This window comes from Tasmannia lanceolata, unplaced genomic scaffold (assembly GCF_043159265.1).
Source record: "Tasmannia lanceolata isolate RefF3 unplaced genomic scaffold, GAP_Taslan_0.1 ptg000037l, whole genome shotgun sequence".
Lineage (NCBI taxonomy): Eukaryota > Viridiplantae > Streptophyta > Magnoliopsida > Canellales > Winteraceae > Tasmannia > Tasmannia lanceolata.
This window is the reverse complement of record NW_027518714.1, coordinates 60,404,037-60,425,378: the sequence shown is the minus strand read 5'-3', so window position 1 is coordinate 60,425,378 and position 21,342 is coordinate 60,404,037. Positions and strand designations below refer to the sequence as shown.

General features: G+C 39.5%; 1 protein-coding gene across 2 annotated transcripts; it reads left to right on the top strand.

Moving 5' to 3' along the window:
• Window positions 1-1,750: 1,750 nt before the first annotated feature.
• LOC143860071 (selenium-binding protein 2-like) lies at window positions 1,751-20,476 on the top strand. Of its 2 annotated transcripts, none has more exons than XM_077370584.1 (8): window positions 1,751-1,983; window positions 12,132-12,308; window positions 14,926-15,121; window positions 15,897-16,124; window positions 18,116-18,347; window positions 18,462-18,569; window positions 18,679-18,951; window positions 19,873-20,476. In XM_077370584.1, the coding sequence occupies exons 2-8, from the start codon at window positions 12,158-12,160 to the stop codon at window positions 20,152-20,154; spliced, it is 1,470 nt and encodes a 489-aa protein (XP_077226699.1). In that variant the 5' UTR covers window positions 1,751-1,983; window positions 12,132-12,157; the 3' UTR covers window positions 20,155-20,476. The 2 variants fall into 2 exon arrangements, with proteins under 2 accessions (XP_077226699.1, XP_077226698.1); XM_077370583.1 differs by lacking the exon at window positions 1,751-1,983 and adding an exon at window positions 11,842-11,985.
• Window positions 20,477-21,342: the final 866 nt, after the last annotated feature.

The following is a 21,342-nucleotide window of genomic DNA, read 5'->3' as shown; positions in this document are numbered from 1 at the left end:
TCTTTCTCTATCTTTTTTTGTCTTTTACCAATGAGCTCCTCCCCTTTCGTTTTTGATTTTTTTTTTATATAGGTTAAAATAACCTGTTGATATCCGCACCCCCATTTGATGGGCGCACAAAAATGGATGAGTCGCGCCCGCCATTTTTGTCTTATTCGGCCTGGGCGCGACCATCACAGGATAACTCACCCCCCTTTTCAACTGGATATCCCATTCTGCAGATAATTCACCCCCCTTTGGATTTGTACTATGCACCCTCTCCCGGCTCGTCTTATTTGACAAATCGGGTCGGATTTCAATGAAATTTTACGGGGACCTATGGGGGGCCCTAACCTAGCTTAGGGTGCAATTCGAGATCCTAACTTGGTGATTAGATGGGGCTTCGCCCAAGCACAGCGAACTTGGGTCCGGTCAAAATGGGGTGTCTACAAGTATGCATCCTCAAATTGTCTAAAAACCGAAATGATAAAGAGATGTACCTGGTGAGATGATTAGATCCGAAAAATTGAAAAATACCCTGATTGGTGAATTTAGTGTGTTAAATCCATGTGAGAGCCCCTCTATCATGGATTTATTTGTTTTAGGTCATTAATATCTCGATCTGACTTTACGGATCATCAATCGGGACAAAATAAGCTATGGTCACTTCACAGCCCGGGACCTGATTCCATTCCGAGACCTGATTTCCGTAAATCGTTAGATCAAGGGCAGATCTTAACCTGGGTGTCTTTCCTTACTAAGAATTTGTGATCATTTAGTCAAAATAGGATCGATCAAGGTTAATCTCAAATTCAGATTAAACATTGTGTCACTTAATTGAGCAAAAACCCAGTGAAAAGTCACGGATCAAGGCGGGATAAGAGAGATCCATCGAAATTGTCCCGTTAAATCATCAATATCAAAACTTTCTAATGTCTCAACTATTGTCAATATCATGGTTTAATAGTTTTAACCGTTGGCCCAAAGTTGATCGAATCAGTTGGTTCGTTCGGACCACCAATTTGCTCGATCTTTGAAAAAATGATCTACCGACGGAGATCGAAGGCTCGCATTGGTCGAAAATTCTGAAAACAGTTTTCTATGGCAATATTGGGCTTAAATGAACGAGAAAAAATCAGGGATTCCAAAGGCGAAAGAATTATCGGAGTCGGATGCCAAAATCTCCGGAAAACGACATTTTTCCGTTTTCGAGAGAGTTCTCTTTCCTCACCCTCTCTCTCCTCTCACCACACGTTTTCCCAAACGTGGCTTGTTTCCTCCTCCCCTATTGCTTAGAGATTTGAAATGATTTTGGGCTAATTTTACAAACTTTGGAAAAGAGGCATGTGTTTCAAGCTTATTGGTCAAAAGGATTGCCTAAAACTAAAAGAGGCAAGTGTCATATTCTAATTGAGCAGGGAATCATGACAAATTTCAGCATGCACTCCTCTTTTGGACGTTTCTAATTGTTCTTGATTTAATTCTTTATTTGCAAAATTTTGTTGGGACACTTGGCCTCATCTTATTTACTTCCCTTTGCTTCCTAATTTGTGCAAACAATCTCCACCACACAAGCTCCTTCTATTATAGAAGGGGATGTATTTTGGGCATCTAACCCATGCGTTTCACAAGTTTGGGAAAGGAATTCTCTAGATACTTTGATCTCATCCCTTTAATCCTTTCTAAATTGCCATCTTTTTAATCTCAACCATTGCTCCAACATAGCAACTCAAGGTAACCTTCACCTATAAATACCCCCTTTATTGCTCCATCTAAAAGGAGAAAAAAGGAGAGAAAAAAAAAGAAAAACATTCGTTCACCCTCTCCATTGCCGAAACCCATCAGCCTTCTCCATTCTTCAATTGCTCGATACTTCGTTTTGGCCATTTCGATTATTATCTCAAATTGGAAATCAATATCAACGAAGGAATCTACTCATTATTGGTGGGATATCATTAAAGGGATCCAAGGCAACAAAGGTTCGACATCAACCTCCGGAAAGAGGTAGGCCAATTTACATGTATTTTTCAAGTTATCATACTGAAATTTACATTTTTTTCTTTTTCTTTGCATATCTTTTCTTTTCTCTTGTTGTTCCCGATCCCTCTCTACTCTAAATCCGCATTCGGATATCCCTAAGCTGCACCATAAAGCCGCACTCCAATCCATGCCCTAAGCCACACCCCTAAGCCGCACCCCTAACCTAACCTAAGCCACACCCTTAAGCCGCACCCCAACCCATGTCCTAAGCCGTACCCAAAACCTGCGGCCTGCTTGGCCTTGACCCAAAACCCCGGCTCATTCGGCAACCTAACTCAAGCCTACCCATGTCCAACCCGAGTCAAACCGGATCCAACCCGGACCTAACCCATGTCCAACCCGAGTCAAACCGGATCCAACCTAACTAAACCCGAACCCGAATCATGACCACACCCCATACCACTCAGCCATAAACCAACCCAAAACAGCCCCTCCCTTGTTTTACCGACCAAAACAGCCTCTCTTGTCCCTTGTTTTATCAGCCCAAACAGCTCACTGGATTTTGGATTCCATCCCCAAACAGCCCACTGGATTTTAGAATCCATCTCCCAAACAGCCCTCTGGATTTTGGAATCCATCCCCAAACAGCCCACTGGATTTTAGAATCCATCTCCCAAACAGCCCACTGGATTTTGGAATCCATCTCCCAAACAGCCTATTGGATTTTAAGATCCATCCCCAAACAACTACTAGAATATAAAATCCAACCAAAACTTACCCTCACCTCCAGTCTAATCTGACCCCAAGCCATATCCGATTCCAAACCCCACCCAACCTAACCAAACCCAACCCAACCGACCCCTAACCCAAATCCAACCCGCCTTACCCAAGTTCAACCCGAGTCGATCCGAGTCAAACCGAGTCAGCCCAGTCCAAAAGCCGAGTCAACTTGACCCAACCCGTGTGAACCCGGGTCCAGCCCAAGCTAACCCGAGCTCAATCCGAGTCGACCCGAATCAGCCCAAGCCAACCCAAGTCGACCCAGGTTCAACCCGAATCAAGCCAACCCGGACCAACCCGGTCCAGCTCAATCCGATCGGTCCACCCCGGACCTAACCCGAACCCAAGTTGACCCAAACCTCTCGGCCTACTTGGCTGTACCCAAACTCGCAGCCTACATAACCTTAATCCAAACCCCCATCCCATTAGGCTCAATCCGATTAGACCTGAACCCATGGCCAACTTGGCCTTGACCCAAACCCAAGCCCTTCTGGTTTTGACCCAAACCCGATGGCTCCCTTGGCCTTAACCCCACCCTATTCGGCCTTGCCCAATACCCTGAGCCCAACCCAAGCTGCGCCCAAGCCCAATGTAAGCCGCATCCCTAGCCGCACCCAAGCCCAACCCAAGCTAGTTGCACCTCTCCATGCTTCCCATCCCAAGCGTGTAACCCATTCGGCCACAATACCTTTCCTCCTCCTAGTTCATTCATACCCCATCAGACCTCATAGTTATACCCTCTTGATGCCCATCACCATAGCCCATATCCATACCCCATATCACAACCCCTATACACTGTCTTATTGCAACAGCATACCCGAACCCATATTAGATCTCAACACCCATATATCTATCTAATTACCATACATCCCATGTTCAGATTACCCATCCATAACCCATACCCATCTGACCACTTACACAAATCCAATCACTTGCACACATTCGGCCGCCCATAGTCACCTAAACCAAGTTGACTCACCCTTATAAACCAAACCAAGTCTCACCGAGTCGCATCCCTACATCCAAACAGCAGCTTACTCCCCACCCCCTGCATCCAAACCGTACCCATTTACCTTCCCTGCAACCAAACAGCACTCAGGAACCATTTCCAGCAACCAAACAGCAGCTTACTCCCCACCCCTGCATCCAAATAGTACCCAAATACCTTCCCTGCAACCAAACAGCACTCAGGAACCATTTCCAGCAACCAAACAACACCTTTCTCCATCCCTCTCGTTCCCCTACACCCTTCTTCATCCCTTCCATTCCCCTATTCACCCTTTCATTTTCCTTAAACCCTTTTTGCATGTTAGATATTTTCTTTTACTTAGTTGCTTGATTAGTTGCATGTTTAGATCTCTTTAAATTATTCTTATCGTAAGCTTAGAATCACATGCTAGTTGTTTTGCTTTTTAGTATGCTAGTTGCTTTCTTTGCATGATTAGTTGTGTTTGTTAAATTTGGAACTCAAAAGAATTCAAAAATCTTAAAAGAATCTAAGAACTTATAATCGTCTAAGATGAAAAATCCCAATCATAAAATTCTAGGCTCTAAACTTAGAGACCGCACTCTAGATTTTCAAAATAGAATTCTTAGAATCCAAAGTTCACAAATATACTAAGAATGTAACTTAGGTCTATTGCATTAAATCTAGGTTCATATAGCATAGGTCACTCCACTTCAAATCAACCAACCTAATTCAACTCAAATCAAATCTCATCAATCTTAAAACAATCACGTAGGCACATAGGCATGTAGTTGCATGTAGGATGCACTCCTGGCCCGCATGAGTCTAAACTGTGAACGGCTAAAAGAATTATAATGCATTTAGGTTAATAAAGTTCACATTCACCCCATTTAGGAAACGCATTGAAATTAGATCTTAGGATGCATGTCACATAGTTCACACATTAACAAAGAGTTGAATGAGCCATTTAAAATAAATTTAAAAGAGTTAACTTTTAGAATCGAAGACCGATTATCGGGCAGGAATGGTGCATGTGGTGGATAACTCCCCATACCTTCCATTCTTGTAACCAGGTAGCGAGTCTAGATTTCTGGTTAATTACGGGTCCTAGATCTCACATATAGGTGGCGATTCTGTCAGTCTCTTTTGTGTGGAATTCGGATTGTCTTAGCGATCCCAAGTTCACATAAAAGATGAATTAAAATCAACAATTAAAATGCACACGCCAATCGCGTGGGTACGAGAGACCAAGAGAGAGCGTGGCGGCTCGCGCCCCACCCCTCTCGCGGGATCGGGTCCCACAAGGGGTTACTAGTACCTAAGGGGGGCTTCTCAAGGGCAACAGAGGGGACCTATGGATGGTATTAGAGAAGGGATTATGGGCCCTCAAATGGGGTAGAAGAAGTACCCTCGGAGGGTCCATCAAATCCAGAAGAAGGTCCTCAAGTTCAAAGGCATGGGTTTTCAGCTACAAAGAAGGGGTTATTAGTACCTAAGGGGGGCTTCTCAAGGCCAATAGAGGGGACCTATGGATGGTATTAGAGAAGGGATTATGGGCCCTCAAATGGGGTAGGAGAAGTACTCTTGGAGGGTGCAGCAAATCCAAAGATGGTGCTCAAGTTGAAAGGCATGGGTTTTTAGCTACAAAGAAGGGGTTATTAGTACCTAAGGGGGGCTTCTCAAGGGCAACAGAGGGAACCTATGGATGGTATTAGAGAAGGGATTATGGGCCCTCAAATGGGGTAGAAGAAGTACCCTTGGAGGGTCCATCAAATCCAGAAGATGGTCCTGAAGTTCAAAGTCATGGGTTTTCAGCTACAAAGAAGGGGTTATTAGTACCTAAGGGGGGCTTCTCAAGGACAATAGAGGGGACCTATGGATGGTATTAGAGAAGGGATTATGGGCCCTCAAATGGGGTAGGAGAAGTACCCTTGGAGGGTGCAGCAAATCCAAAGATGGTGCTCAAGTTGAAAGGCATGGGTTTTCAGCTACAAAGAAGGGGTTATTAGTACCTAAGGGGGGCTTCTCAAGGGCAACAAAGGGGACCTATGGATGGTATTAGAGAAGGGATTATGGGCCCTCAAATGGGGTAGAAGAAGTACCCTCGGAGGGTCCATCAAATCCAGAAGATGGTCCTCAAGTTCAAAGTCATGGGTTTTCAGCTACAAAAAAGGGGTTACTAGTACCTAAGGGGGGCTTCTCAAGGTCAATAGAGGGGACCTATGGATGGTATTAGAGAAGGGATTATGGGCCCTCAAATGGGGTACGAGAAGTACCCTTGGAGGGTGCAGCAAATTCAAAGATGGTGCTCAAGTTGAAAGGCATGGGTTTTCAGTTACAAAGAAGGGGTTATTAGTACCTAAGGGGGGCTTCTCAAGGGCAACCGAGGGGAGCTATGCATGGTATTAGAGAAGGGATTATGGGCACTCAAATGGGGTAGAAGAAGTACCCTTGGAGGGTCCATCAAATCCAGAAGAAAGTCTTGAAGTTGAAAGTCATGGGTTTTCAGCTACAAAAAAGGGGGTTATTAGTACCTAAGGGGGGCTTCTCTAGGGCAATAGAGGGGAGCTATGCATGGTATTAGAGAAGGGATTATGGGCCCTCAAATGGGGTAGAAGAAGTACCCTTGGAGGGTCCATCAAATCCAGAAGATGGTCGTCAAGTTGAAAGTCATGGGTTTTCAGCTACAAAAAGGGGGTTAATAGTACCTAGAAGAAGTCGCCATAGAGGGGCCATCAACTGCCCAACATGGTCCCCAAGTTCACAGAAAAGGGTTTCCAGCTACTAGTACCAAAAGAGGGTTTTCAAGGCCAATATAGGGGAGCTCTACATGGTTTTCAAGAAGTTGTTTTTGAAATCCCATTTCTCCACTCCACAAATTGTAAAATTAAAAGCCTAGCATTAACATATGTACATGAAACGAAATTGCATTTCTCCATTCCACAAATTAACGTCAAAAATTAAACCCTAGCATCAACAAATACTGTAGCATGCAACTCTATTTTACTCTGTAGGTGGATACGCATATATGAAATGAAATCCCATCTCTCAATTTCACAAATTAATGTACAAAATAAAATCCTAGAATAAATAAACAGCAGAACGTTTCTCCATTTCACAAATTAATGTAAAACATAAAACCCCAGCAGCAACAAACAACATTTAAAAGCATTTACAACTATTTTACTCTGTAGGAGGAAATGCAGTAACTGACATGTATATAAACTGAAAAAAATAAAAAACATATAGCATGAAAAAGGATTCCCCCCCCCCTTTTGCATCTCTCTCAACCTGATTTTCCTCTTCAAAAATAAATAAAAATGAGATTGAATAAAGGAAGGGAAGGAAACGACGTACCAGGTAGGGTTTCCTTCAAATGCGAGGTTTGATACGTACTTCACCTTGGTCGAGATCGCCGTCGAGATCGCCGGAGTGATTGCCGTAGAGATCGCCGGAGGGAGGAGAGGACGAAAAAAATTTAACAGAGACGAGAGGAGAGAAGAGGGAAGAGAGAAGAGGGAAAACGTAAATGTTTTTTTTTTTAATTTTTCTAAGTCATTTCACTGTTTCTGCCAGAGGGGCATTTTCGTCATTCGAAATTTTGAAATCCAAATTTTGACCCCCTTCTGTCATTTCCAACAAACACTTGACCCCTCTGATAATATGTCTTTTATTAGTCCCCCCTGTGTCAAATTTCCTTTAAAAAAACACTTTATACGGTGTTTGTGCCTAGGTATGTATGTTATTTTAAAAACAATGAGGCCCACAATCAAATATTTACACCAATCAATTGTTCGGCCCCACCATGAGTTTAGAGAGATAAAGTGTTGTTGGGCCCCACCAAGAGAGTGGAGAGAGTACTGTTGGGCCCACCAAGGATGTGAAGGAGAGAGTGTTGTTGGGCCCACCATGGGAATGAGAGGGGTTGGGGAGAGGAAGAGAGAGAGAGAGAGAGTTATCTTATTAACTGGTTAAAGGAGGGCATGTGGCATACTCTTAGTATTAACCGGCTAATGGGGGTATGTGGCAGACTTAACGCTTTTGGCGTCAATTATAGTTAAAAGGAGCGACAATATTGGAATTGAATAGCACACATTTATTGTATATGATTTTTTCCTATGAATACGATTTTTGCATATGATTTTTAGTGAAAACAATTTTTAGAGAGCATCATGAACTACAATTTTTTATCAAAATGGGTAGTGTTTTGGAAATTTTATATATTTGAATTAACCATGGTTAAATATTATATATTTATAATCACCCAAACAATATTCTAATTTTCTGCCACAGTATTGGAATTGAATAACACATTTATTGGAGGGAAATGATATCTGCGCCAAAGTGTTTCGATAAACATGCCGCATGTTTATCAAAACACTTTGGCGCAGATATCATTTCCCTTATTGTATATGATTTTTATATTCACTAGTTGAGGAGAGCATCATGAACAACAATTTTTTTGAGAGCATCATGAACTACAATTTTTTATCAAAATGGGTAGTGTTTATCCTCATGCGGTGAACCATTCTCACAGAAACCGTTAAAGGGGGGGGGGGGGGGGGATATCATTTCCCTTCAATTTATGTCAAAGTTAAAGACTTATAACTTTTAGATGCATCGATAATTCCATAGCAAACAGATGTTCTACGTTCATTATATAATCTTATTCTACGTGCATTACAGTCTCTCTCTCTCTCTCTCTTATTTTTTTACAAAACGGATTTCGTTTTGCTAGCAGTCCTCATTTTAAAGAAGAATGAAGGTGATAAGGTAACCCATGGAAGTAGGAGTTGAGGATATCAAACCCCATAAAATAAATAAAATGCGGGGCCACTACGAGCTTATTCAAATGAGGTTAAGATAAGGGAAATGATATATTTGCCACCCCTCCTTACAGGGACCACCTCCTCTAGTGTAAATAGCGTAGTCATAGATACACTAGAGGGGGTGGCACAGGGAAGAAAAGGGGAAAAATGTATCACTTACCCGAGTTAAACATTTGACTTTTGTTTTATCTTACACAAAATTCTACTCGGGGCGGGACCTAAACCATGTGGAGCTGACAATCTCGATTGCATATTCATCTCTCTGCCTACTCCTTTTGAGATTTTATATGATGCATGGCCGTGTAAATCCACATTTTTTGAAAACTAAGGTACCGCCCACACCATAGAATGATCCAAAGTGTCCATTTGATGGACCACAACTTAATTAGGCTGTGCTCGGAAAATCATTTCAATAGGATGATCCCAAACCTCTTATCTATAGAATTTAAATCTCTACAGATCAGAGGGTTAGAATCATCCTATGTAAAAGACTTTTTTTAGGGCACAACCTAATTATGTTGTGGCCCATCCAAATGGACGGTTTGGATCATCCTGTGGTGTTGGTTGTACCGTAATTTTGGGGACTTTGAATAGGTAAGCTCCCTATGTGGAAATCCCAATTTGGAAACCCATATCATAGTTATCGACCCTCATCTCCGACACTAGACCTGGCAAACGGGTAACCCGCGCGGGTACGCGTACATCCCGTGCGGGTACGGGTAAGAAATATCGGCGCGGGTACGAGTAGCCTTTCATGAACCCGGAACCCACCCGGACGGGTACGGGTATACCCGCGGGTAACCCGGCAAATTTAAAGAATAAATTATATATATATTTACCAAAAGAAATTATATGATTAATGGGTGTATGAACACATAAAAGTGGTACGATAGATGTACAAGCCTTGATATTTAATCCAACAGCAGCTTCTTAACAAGTCAGCTGTTGTTGGATCAAATATCAAGGATGGGATGATGAGTACATGTTTATACTCCCATTCATCATACAATTTTTCATTTACTTTAACAAGTGTTTGTTTTTGTACAACCAAAGATACCAGTCACATAGTCTAATTGCTTTGACTTGTTTTGTTGGCCCACCCACATAGTCTATTTTTAACTGTTTAGTGTTTAGGCCTCAAAAATAAAATGTTGAAAACCGAATAGCGGGTAACCCGTGGGCACCAACGCCCGACCCAGACCCACCCGCGGGTCACGCGTACTGGTTGGGTGCGGGTAATTTTTTTCGCGGGTAATGAAATTGGTACCCGTACCACTGCGGGCCGGGTGTACCCGCAGGTACGGGTCCCATTTTGCCAGGTCTATCCGACACGCTATCTTTCCTTATAGGACCAATTACCAATGGGGGACAAACATTAGGCAAAATTATCAACAGGACCCATGCTTTTCAAAAATTATCAATGGGGGACAAAAGAGGTCTTGTCAGTAAAAGCTGGACGAAAATGCCCTTTGGCATTTACAATACATTTTGACCTTGGTTTTTCCTTCTTCCCTCTTCTTTTACTTTTCCATTATCACCTTTTTTTATTTTTTACCCTACCAGTCATCTTCCTCCTTGTTCAGCCACCATTATTGTCGGCAAATCTTGAAAACTTGAATGTTGAGTTCTTACCATCTATCTCTTTGTATTTAGGTTTTTTTTTTTTTTTAGGTTTTTGCACTATTTTTCATTCATCTGTTTCTGATTTATCTTGTTTAGGGTTTAAGCTTCTTTTTTTTTTAGGGTGAGTTCTGGAGATAATGCATGGATGGCTTCACTCACTTTTTTGGAAGACAAGTGGTTGTATAAGAGAAAGTTGATGTAATACATGAATGGATGGCTACATATTTTTTGATGTACTTAAATTTTTTATTTTATTTTTGTAATACACAAATTGGGATGTAATACATGAAGCACATTTAATGAAAACAACATCCATTTCTTTTGTTATTTCTATCATGAACAGAATTGTAATGTCATTAGAAGAGTTGCTATAAGCAGGGGGTTTTGTAGCAAAAGGGGTTTATCAACTCTCTGGAAGGGGGTTAGTAACTCTCAAAAGTAGGGTTACCAATTTCCAAATGGGCTTATCAAGTGCTTGAAAATTGGCAGAGAGTACTGGAGTTTTGGAAGAGGGTTTTCAAGTCTCTAGGAATGGGGTTATCTAGTATACAGAATGGGGTTACTAATTTCCGAATGGGGTGATCAAGTCCCTGAAAATTGGCCAAGGGTACTAGAGTTTTGGAAGGGGGTTTTCAAGTCTCTGGGATTGGGGTTATCTAGTATAAAAAATGAGGTTACCAATTTCTGAATTGGCTTATCAAGTCCTTGAAAATTGGCCAAGGGTACTGGAGTTTTGGAAGGAGGTTTTCAAGTCTCTAGTATTGGGGTTATCAAGTATCAAAATGGGTTTACTAATATCCGAATGGGCTTATCAAGTCCTTGAAAATTGGCCGAGGGCACTAGAGTTTTGGAAAGGGATTTTCAAGTATTTGGGATTGGAGTTATCTAGTATCAAAAAGGGGTTACCAATTTACGAATGGCTTATCAAGTCCCTTAAAATTGCCCAAGGGTACTGGAGTTTTGAAAGGGGGTTTTCAAGTCTCTGGAGTTGGGGTTATCCAGTATCAAAATGAGGTTACCAAATTCCGAATGGGCTTATCAAGTCCCTTAAAATTGCCCAAGGGTACTAGAGTTTTGGAAGGGGGGTTTCAAGTCTCTGGAGTTGGGGTTATCCAGTATCAAAATTAGGTTACCAAATTCCGAATGGGCTTATCATGTCCCTTATGAACACATTTTTACTTCCTGTTTTTTTTCACTCGTTCATTTTCACGTTTTTTTTCTTTCTACAGTACGATTCATCTTCCTCATCCTCCATTGAAAGGGAGAAGGAGAAATGCAAAATCCTAAAACAAATGAAAAACAAAACCTAGATATTGAGAGATAGACGGGAATGAACTCACGTTTCAAATTTTTGAGTTTTCCTACCTCCAATGGTGGCTAAATGATGAAGAAGATGACTGGTAAGGTAAAAAAAATAAAGTTGAAAATGAAAAAGTAAAAAAAAAAGGAAGAGGGAAAGATGAGAGAAGAGGGAAAAGTGGAAAAGCAAAACGTGTTGTTTAAGAAAATGGCATTTTTGTCCAGTTTTTAATGACAAGACTTCTTTTGTCCCTTGTTGATAATTTTTGAAAAGCATGCGTCTTATTGATAATTCCACCTAATTTTTGTCCCCCATTGGTAATTGATCTTTCCTTATATATCTAAGTACGGTGCACCTGGACACTTTCATCTTGACCACGAATACACGCCACGTATACAGACACGTCACGCTCCCCTAGACTGTTACATGTACTCCGTTCACGCAAAGAGAATGACAGAGACATGAGAGACAGAGAACGAGAAGACTAATAAGGAGATAAGATTAAACCCGATCTTCATCTTGTCATTGTATGTAACTCTTCATGATCTACTTCATCTATATTTTCTCTTTCTGTTTTGGGTTTTGAATCTTAAACCCGATCGATTACTCTACTCTTTCCACTAAAATCAAACTGGGGTTTTTAAATTCGCCCTTATAGATTTTCATTTTGCAGATTACAGAAGGGTTGAGATCATCCTTATGGCTACCGTTAAGGTGGAAGTAGAGCCTTTTTCTAGCAATGTGGAGAGCTTTTGTTGCCAAAATGAAAAGGGTCCGGGATACGCGACTCCGATAGAGGCCATGTCTGGACCAAAGGAGACTATCCTTTATGTCACTTGTGTCTACAATGGTAACTATAAGGACTAGTTTGTTTATGAAATTTTTTATTGCTATGAGGACTAGTTTTAGATGTGCAATCTGATTGTATTGTGGGTCTAGTTTGTTTATGAATTTTTTGATTTTTTTTTTTATGGATATTCTATTTGGGCTAGCTTTAAATGAGCAATCTAATTGTATTGTGGGTGCAATTTGTGTGTTGATTAGAAATCTAGAGAATTATATTGCAAGGTGAGGCACAAAGTGGAGAGAAAATGAGATTGGGTTGCACACATAGATAGATCTTGGATTATGCTTTTGTCTTTTTCTTCTTGAGCTTTTGCCTGGTTATGTATGGTGAAAGATTGCATGTTTAGACATAAATTGCACCTGGGTTGTAGATAGAGATTGACCCTGAATTACGATTTCGTGTCTCCTTCATAAAGTCTTGCCTAGTTATATTTGGTGAACTCGATCCTAACTGTTCAAACCAAGGTTTTAAATTTCGGCCGAAATCCTAAATTTCCAAAATTTCAGATTTGGTCAAGACCGAAATCGAAATGCACTGACCTTTGGAAATTTTGTCAATTTCGGTGAAAATTTTAAAACCTTTGCCAAATTTCAACCAAATTACCGAAAATTTCGGTAATTTCGGCCCAAAAAAATGAAATTTCGAGCCCCTTTACCAAATTTCAGCCGAAATTTCGGGATTTCAGCTGAAATTTCGGTTTCGGTGGGGTCCGAAATTAACCCCGAAACCAAAATTTAAAACCTTGGTTCAAACCAAGAACAAGCAAATGAACAGTAGAATCCTCACAGACTGTCTTATAAAAACAGAATTGTTGGATAGATGGCTAGGATCGTCCAATCATATAGATTTTCCGGATATGGGCAATCCAACGTGGTGCCAACCATCTGAGTCATTCATATTGATGTACTTTCTACTGAAAATTAATAAATGTATTTAGATTCAGGATTTAATAAATATATAGGATAATCAAACTCCTCTTGTCAATTTTGTAGTGAGTGTTTTGTGTAATTCTAATATTTTTTAACTTTGCCAATTGAAATATATGGTTTTCTTCTTATGGATAGAGTGTACAGTGAAGATTTCCTTGTTATTGGAACTTATTTGGAGGATGTATAGATCTTGGTTTGAAATTGAGAACTCTTCAAAACAAAAAATTCATATTTTTTCTGAAGATTATTTCCTGTTTACGACAATTATATATCGGATGTTCAACCCCAAAGTACCATGCCTGGGTGAAGGTATGAAGCTGGGAAGCAGAATTCACCTCAGTTTCTGTCGTGACAGCAATTTTTTTATATTTTCTGCTGCTTTTCTTTTTCTACGGTTTCTAATTTGGTATCGATGTTTGGTCATTCCAGAATTTCAAGTATCATTTTCATCAAATGCTTCATGTTGTTTTTGTAATAACTGAACTTCTCTGTGATTATCATCTGGCTCAGTTGATTTTGATACTATTTCTACTTGTTTCTGTTCTGCATCACACAGGTAGTCGAGAAAAATAGTTCCTCACTTGTATTTGTTTTCCAAACTTAAAAATATTCCCATGTCCACACTTCAATTGGTCCTTAAAATCTGAAAAGTTTTGTGCCTTATGATCTTGTAACCTCTCCTTTGTCCTGCATGTCCTGATAAATCTTTTTTATTTTTTGGCCCAATTTGGCAGGAAGTGTTTCAAACAAGAGTAAACCACTGGTAGTTTATGAATTTATGTTCAGATGATTCAGTCATTGATAAATTAGGTTTCCTATGGATTAATTTGTTACAAGGTTTGGCTTCTCTATGCAGTTATAATTAGGTTTTAGATTTTCACAAAACTGACACAAAACGACCAATTTGTTTCCGTTTCCATCCCCACTGAAATGATACCGAAACTGAAACGCATATCGAAAATAAAACCCACACAACTATTGATAGGTCCCACTTAAACTTTTTTCTCTTTCCATTTCTTTTTTGCTTCCTCTTTTGTCCGTGTAAGTCTTTTGCTGTAGACTTCGAGTCTCGCACATGGATGAAGGATGCATAGTCAGATTTGCAGAAACTTGTAGTGCTTTTGACTTTTCATGCAAATCTTCCACTGACATCCACTTTCACCAACTCTTTTATATTCCCATAGTTTCCAACCATTTACCATGAGTTTCTATTCATTTAAAAAATGGATATTCTCCTTTCCTTTTTGCATCTCTGGCCAAAGAATTTTCTTGGTCATGACCAATTTATGATCCAATGTTTTTTTCCCTCAAATTTAACATATCAAGGAACATTTTACAATATAGTAATGGCTTACTTTTTATAACTAGTTTTCAAAGAGCCTTAGTTGGCTGTACATAGCTGACCTTTTTTCTTTTTGTAACTTATAAAAGCACTGACACAAACATATCATTCAAAAAAAAAAAAGCCCTGACACAAACATATAATAAGTGTGTGCACATGCTTATGCACCCTGTGCATGTGCACACCTGCGCATATGCACACGTGCATGAGTCAGTGCATTCGAACAGTGAGCTATATAGAGTTTATGAAAGAAAAAAGGTGACTTGATTTTTTTTCCTGTTTCACTTTCAGTCTGGTAATTTTGTTAATTAAGTATCATTTAGTATTGTTCTGTTTTATTGTCTTGCAGGAACAGGAAGAGATAAGCCTGATTACCTGGCTACAGTGGATGTTGATCCAAACTCACCTACATATTCAAAAGTTGTCCACAGAATGCCCGTGCCTCATGTGGGTGATGAATTACATCATTCTGGTTGGAATTCATGTAGCTCTTGCCATGGAGATCCAACAGCATCCAGGCGTTTCCTAATCTTGCCTTCATTGATGTAAGTGCTTTGAGACAGGGATATTTATCTAGAATCTTAGATACTTTGGATTTTGGAATATGGAGTCCCATAAGGAGGAGAGGGTTTAATGTATGGCAAGTAGAAGTTGACAAAACAAATCTTTTAAGAGTCTTCCTGGAATGAACAACATGCATGAATTAGACAAGAAATGTTAATCTGAGGTGCTAACAACTGTATCAAGTTCACTCATAGCTGGTAAAAAAATACATGCAAATTTATAGATGCACTTCTAACAAAAGTTTGCCCCGTGGTGGTATTGAGTTTTTCATCCATTTATTTGTCCTTTTAGATTATAATAATTTCCTGGTGAGGTTTCCTGCCAAATTCGCTTTACCCGACGTGGACAATTCATCCTAGCCCACCAACAACTCCATATTATCTGTTACATGCTATTATTAGGGAGTGCCCACCACTAACATCAGACCACGACCAGTGGAATGTAACAAAAAAAACAGTATATTTCATGAACTTCACCTTGATTGCAGAGGATAGAAAACCAGTGATATTATGGACTAAATGGATATCTAATGTTGGGTTGACTTCTAACACAGTATATTTCTTCTCGTGAGTTTCCTGTTATATCCACCTCTTCTCCTGTAGCATTCTCTCATTCTAGATCTTTGATTATATATCTGACCTATTTATTTATCGGGCAATTGATTATGTGTTGATTTTGTTGCTAGCTAATAATTTTTAATCTATTTATTTAAAAGTTCACTGCCATTAAGCTGCTATTGTATCCCTTCTTGGCCAGTTCAAGTCGCATCTATGTGTTTGACACACAAAAGAATCCAAGAGCACCCTCTTTGCATAAGGTTGTTGAGCCTGCGGACATCCTGCAAAAGACTGGATTAGCGTATCCCCACACTTCCCACTGCCTCGCATCTGGCGATATTTTGGTGTCTTGCCTTGGAGACAAAGATGGCAATGCTGATGGAAATGGCTTCCTTCTTCTTGATTCAGAGTTCAACGTCAAAGGAAGGTATTAGCGTTTAGTGTTTTTTTTGGTCACCACTTTCAAAGCGTGCAATAATTAAGCTATTAACTATATGTGATGCATATGCTGACTATTTGGAGTGGCACCTATAGTTACACCAATTGGACTAGTAATTTTAATTTGACTCTTTTTCTTGTTTAACCTTACAAACTTCTTTACCGTTGGAAACATGATGTACCTAAAATTATTTCATTATATCTGATTTTCTTAGTGAGCATATTTTCATCATAAGATTGCTATGGTTGACTAGTACTTTCAACCTCTTAGCCTCCTAATGTTACTAGAAGTCCTCTTCTTTTTCTCAATTTTCTACATCTCCAAATGTCTCTAATTCACAGCTATATATAACGAGACTCGGACCCTATATTTAGAATCCAAGAAGTAGGTAGCTTCACTCCTTAGGGAGAACCACACATCTAAGTGACTCAACTCAAAGTTCCTTATTCTGTAATCTAGGTTCATAGTTTCTAGGAAACCTTGGCATAAAACTAATTTTCCATTCTTATGTAGCTTCCCGCAATGCCCTTTGAAATGAATTTTCCATTCTTATCATGGTCAGATTCTTCATCAAGGAGAAATGAATTTTTTAATTTTTTAATAACATCTAAAATTACTTTTGTAAAGCCCTAACCATTCGATTTGTTTGTTCCCAAATCACTCATCATGCTGACTCTGAAGAAGACACAAAACCCCACCAGTGCTGGATCTTATCGGATTTCTGCAACAGCTCATCAGGAAATGTGAAGCCTTCATTGGAAAATCATCGAGAAACTTTATCCGTGGATTTCAAGCTAGACTTGACTCAAATGGTAGCCGGAATCTCGCTGAAAAATCATCAGGATGATGTTGTGCTGCCTTAAAATAGGGAACAGATTTCAGTTTTCTGGGAAAAAAATAGGGACAGATGTTATACTTATGAAACTGTTAGGAACCTACAAGTAAAATAATTAATTAGCTTAATTAACTTTTTCCCTTCTAAATTCTAACTATCGCGTACCTCTAAGTTCAAGCAACACTTCCCCATACTACTTGCCATCAGCAGCATCCTCTATGTTAATAAGCTCTTGAAATCAGGGATTATGTAACTAATTTGACTACACTATTATCCATTATTCATTTGAATTTTCACTGGCTTATGGCCTTTATAGAAGTTGTAAAAATAGCTATAATCCAACACGTATGGGAAGTGGCAAAGATAGAAGATGGAGAAACGAGTTTAGGGAGTCTTGACTTAGCTAAACATAATAAAAATACGACACACACTTTTAACTTATGTACATGATGTTCAAGTGACCAAAATACCCCCAAGTGGTCGACTGAGTTTTGACACCCCCTTAAGCTGACACGTCCTATTGTAACATGTTCATCCAGTCTACCAAATAGTGAGATTTTGTTCCGTCGTGAGTTCTTCAGTGAAAATATCAGCAACCTGCTCTCAACTAGTGACACAGCCTGCCTGGAAGCCTCCCGTGTTAGTAAGCTCTTATGATCTTATTTGATTTTCAAACCATTGATTACTAGTGTCATTGTCACAAACAAGAAAATACCGTAATCTTCCTTTTTCCCTTGCCATACTGCCTATGCATTACTAATATGATTAGTATATATCTAGATATTTTTTAATTGAGAACTTTTTGTTTATCATAGTTTAGATGCGGATATCAGATGGGAAATTGCATGCCATTGAAAAATATGCCCCAATTTGTGCTACTTTCATACATTCAATTTTCCATGAAATGTTAAGAACCTATTCATTTTAATGCTGCTGGCACAATCATTGGGCTGCAAAATGAGACTGGCCTCCATTCTGAAGTTATGCAGTATGGGTCCCATGATTCCCATGATGCCCCAGTGAATGAGTGGACTGATTAGAGATCCCGACTCGCACTCAGTCTATACTTTATATCTTGAAAAAAGGTCTTCTCTATTTCATTGTTCAAATCCATCAGAAGTTATTTGCTTTATGTACTATTCAGGTGGGAGAAACCAGGTCACAGTCCTCTTTTTGGTTATGATTTCTGGTACCAACCCCGACACAAGACCATGATTAGTTCATCATGGGGAGCTCCTGCAGCTTTCAAAAATGGCTTCAACCTTCAGCATGTTTCGGATGGTCTTTATGGAAGACACTTAAATGTATATAGCTGGCCTGATGGTGAACTAAAACAGACAATGGATCTAGGAGATACCGGGCTCTTACCCTTGGAGGTTAGTATCAGAAACACCAACCACTGTTCTGCTAACATTGTGCTCGCTATTTTGTTTAGGAAATGTATCAGGACAATGGCATATGGATTTTTATATAAATCTTTTCATCTGCAGACCAGGTTCCTCCATGATCCTTCTAGGGACATGGGATATGTTGGTTGTGCTCTAACTAGCAATATGGTGAGATTTTTCAAGACTTCAGATGGATCATGGGACCATGAGGTATGCGAATGTGTAATCTAGATTATGATGCATTTGGTTTTGTGTAATATTTATGTTCGTATGCATGGCCAAAGCTCCAATGATTTGATGACTTGAGAGTGCTTTCCAGATTGCAATATCAGTGCAACCACTCAAGGTGCAGAACTGGATTCTTCCAGAAATGCCTGGGCTTATTACTGATTTCTTGATCTCCCTTGATGATCGTTACCTTTACTTTGTGAACTGGCTACATGGGGATATTAGACAATATAACATTGAGGACCCAAAGAAGCCTGTATTAACTGGACAAGTGTGGGTGGGAGGACTGATTCAAAAGGGAAGCAATATAGTGGCCGAGGCAGAAGATGGGAAACAGTGGCAATTCGATGTCCCACAAATTCAGGTTCGTTAAAAAAAAAAACTTGGCAATCTTATCCCCTTAAATAATTACTACTATGTATCTATATTTATGTTTAGGGTGGGAAAGTCCAAAACCCATGAAATTGCAACTCTAAAATGCCCCTTTGAAAAATCCTCCATTATTTTTTTTACTTCTTAAAAATCCTCCATTATTATGCATGTAACTTTAAATACATTGTAAGTTCCATGCCTCTTATAATTTCACATCATGTTTTACTAAAAAGTCCCCCTTTCATTAGATGAAAATTTTAAAATAACCCATCCATTCCTAAGATGTGCTGTCCCTTGCATAATCATTTCTCATGTCAATGAGGAATGATGCTATTCAGCATGGATGCATCGTGGTGTTCTTTTCTGAGTCACATGGATAACATGCATACATGCATCATCTCGGCAATAATTATCCCAAGAGATGGGCGTTTTTGTCAGAAATACAGTATCTCATGTGCTATTATGTGAGATGCACAACTATTTGAAAACTGTTGTACAACCTTCTTCCTGCTTACTGGGTATCCGTGTTAGCAAAATAACAATCTTGACTGGCCAAAGTAGACATATATACAACTGGTAAACATGTTGCTACTTGAACAATAAAAAATCAAAGAATCCCATATAAATTCTTTTCAAAGAGTATTTTCTGCTTTTAGTGAGCCCCCTCAAACCTTAAGAAGTCTATTAGTAGAAGCTGGCCTATCAATAGTTGAAGTTATCTTTCATGGGTGTTCTTCACTTCTTTTTCTTGATTGGTTTTTAAATTACTTTTCTCGTGAAAGTGTCATAATCAGTGTGTTTAGTTCTCATGAAATACGGGGTTCAAAGCTATACATCACAAACATCTGGATCATCATAAAAAAATTCTATCCAATATTTTGAGAACTCCATTTCCTCTTATTTTGTTTTTCAGGGGAATCAACTGCGAGGAGGGCCACAAATGATCCAGTTGAGTTTGGATGGGAAGCGATTGTATGTTACTAACTCACTCTACAGTGCATGGGATCGACAGTTTTATCCAGAAATTATGGAGAAAGGTTCCCACATGTTACAGATTGATGTTGACACAGAGAAAGGGGGCCTTTCCATAAACCCAAACTTCTTTGTGGACTTTGGATCTGAACCCGAAGGTCCTTCGCTAGCCCATGAAATGAGATATCCTGGTGGGGACTGCACTTCAGATATATGGACTTAAGTATCTTGTAGTTGGCAGGGAGATGGAAGTATCTACTTTAAATCCTTCAGCAGTTTGAAATAAGATGTAACAATTCAATAGATAGCTCCAATGACTTTCAGATTTGGAATGAAATTGTGCACATAATGTGTGTTGGCTTACCAAAAAATTGATCTGGACTTTGTTGCCCAGAAATGGGAGAAACCATTTTGTGATGATCTTGACTGTCCATCTTGGGGGCCCAACCATTTATGGATATGGCCCAAAAGTTTCACACTTGAACTGTGTTGTCTGATTAATGAACTGTGCCGTGGAACATGGAAAATTCGACTTTTTGGTTTCATCCTCATTGTGCAATTAACATCCAGGGACTTCTGGGTACTCAATGGGGTCATTTGGTTTCTTTCATGGATAAATTGATTTCCCTGGAATTCTATTTCTGGAATGAGGGGCTTTCCTGAAATTCTGTTTCTGCTGTTTGGTTTGACATCGTTCTGTTTCCTAGAATTGAACTTTTATCGTTTGGTTAACAAGTCTGTGGAAAGTATGATTGCATTCGGCAGCCCTTCAATGGAGATTATGATTGCGTTCAGATTTTACACTGCCAAGAATGAAAAAAAAAAAATTTAAAAAAATTGAAAGAAACTGATTCATTGCTTTTAGCAAATCTGAGCTGAGAGCCGTTTCTGAAAAATGCTTGAAAAGAGAGGTGAGGAAATGAATTTTCGGAACATAGTTTATCACAGAAATTGATTTTTTTTCTGTGGATAACACTTTATGCCTGATTCAATGACTTGCCTTTGAACCCATTTCAAATGAAGGGTGACTATTTTGGTCATTCACCATTTGATGTATGTAATTGCAGTGTTAAGGCTAATCAAACTAGTTGATCAAATGAAGTCGGTCTTAACCAACAAGGTTAAGTTGTGAGTGTGACACTTTCAAAAATCTAAGGAGCTGTTTGGGTACGCAGATTTTAGACTCTTGGATTTCCTCAAAATTGTAAATGGAAGAAGAGAGAAGAAAGAGACCCGCTGTCATTTTCTGATTTCTCGCCCTTCTTCCTGAGAGCAGGAGATCGTCCCATGTTTCCAGGTTTTAAAAATCTCAGGATGGTGGAGAGATTTCTAAAACCTGGATCTCTTACTTAAAGTCCAAGAAATGCTGTCAGGAAAGCATACACCAGCTTGATCATGAACCCTCTTTATA

Coding starts and splice junctions, on each gene's coding strand:
- LOC143860071 (XM_077370584.1), top strand. CDS start 12,158: ATGGCTACCGTTAAGGTGGAAGTAGAGCCTTTTTCTAGCAATGTGGAG. Junction 16,125..18,115: donor GAGTTCAACGTCAAAGGAAG/GTATTAGCGTTT, acceptor TGTACTATTCAG/GTGGGAGAAACCAGGTCACA. Junction 18,348..18,461: donor CCGGGCTCTTACCCTTGGAG/GTTAGTATCAGA, acceptor TTTCATCTGCAG/ACCAGGTTCCTCCATGATCC.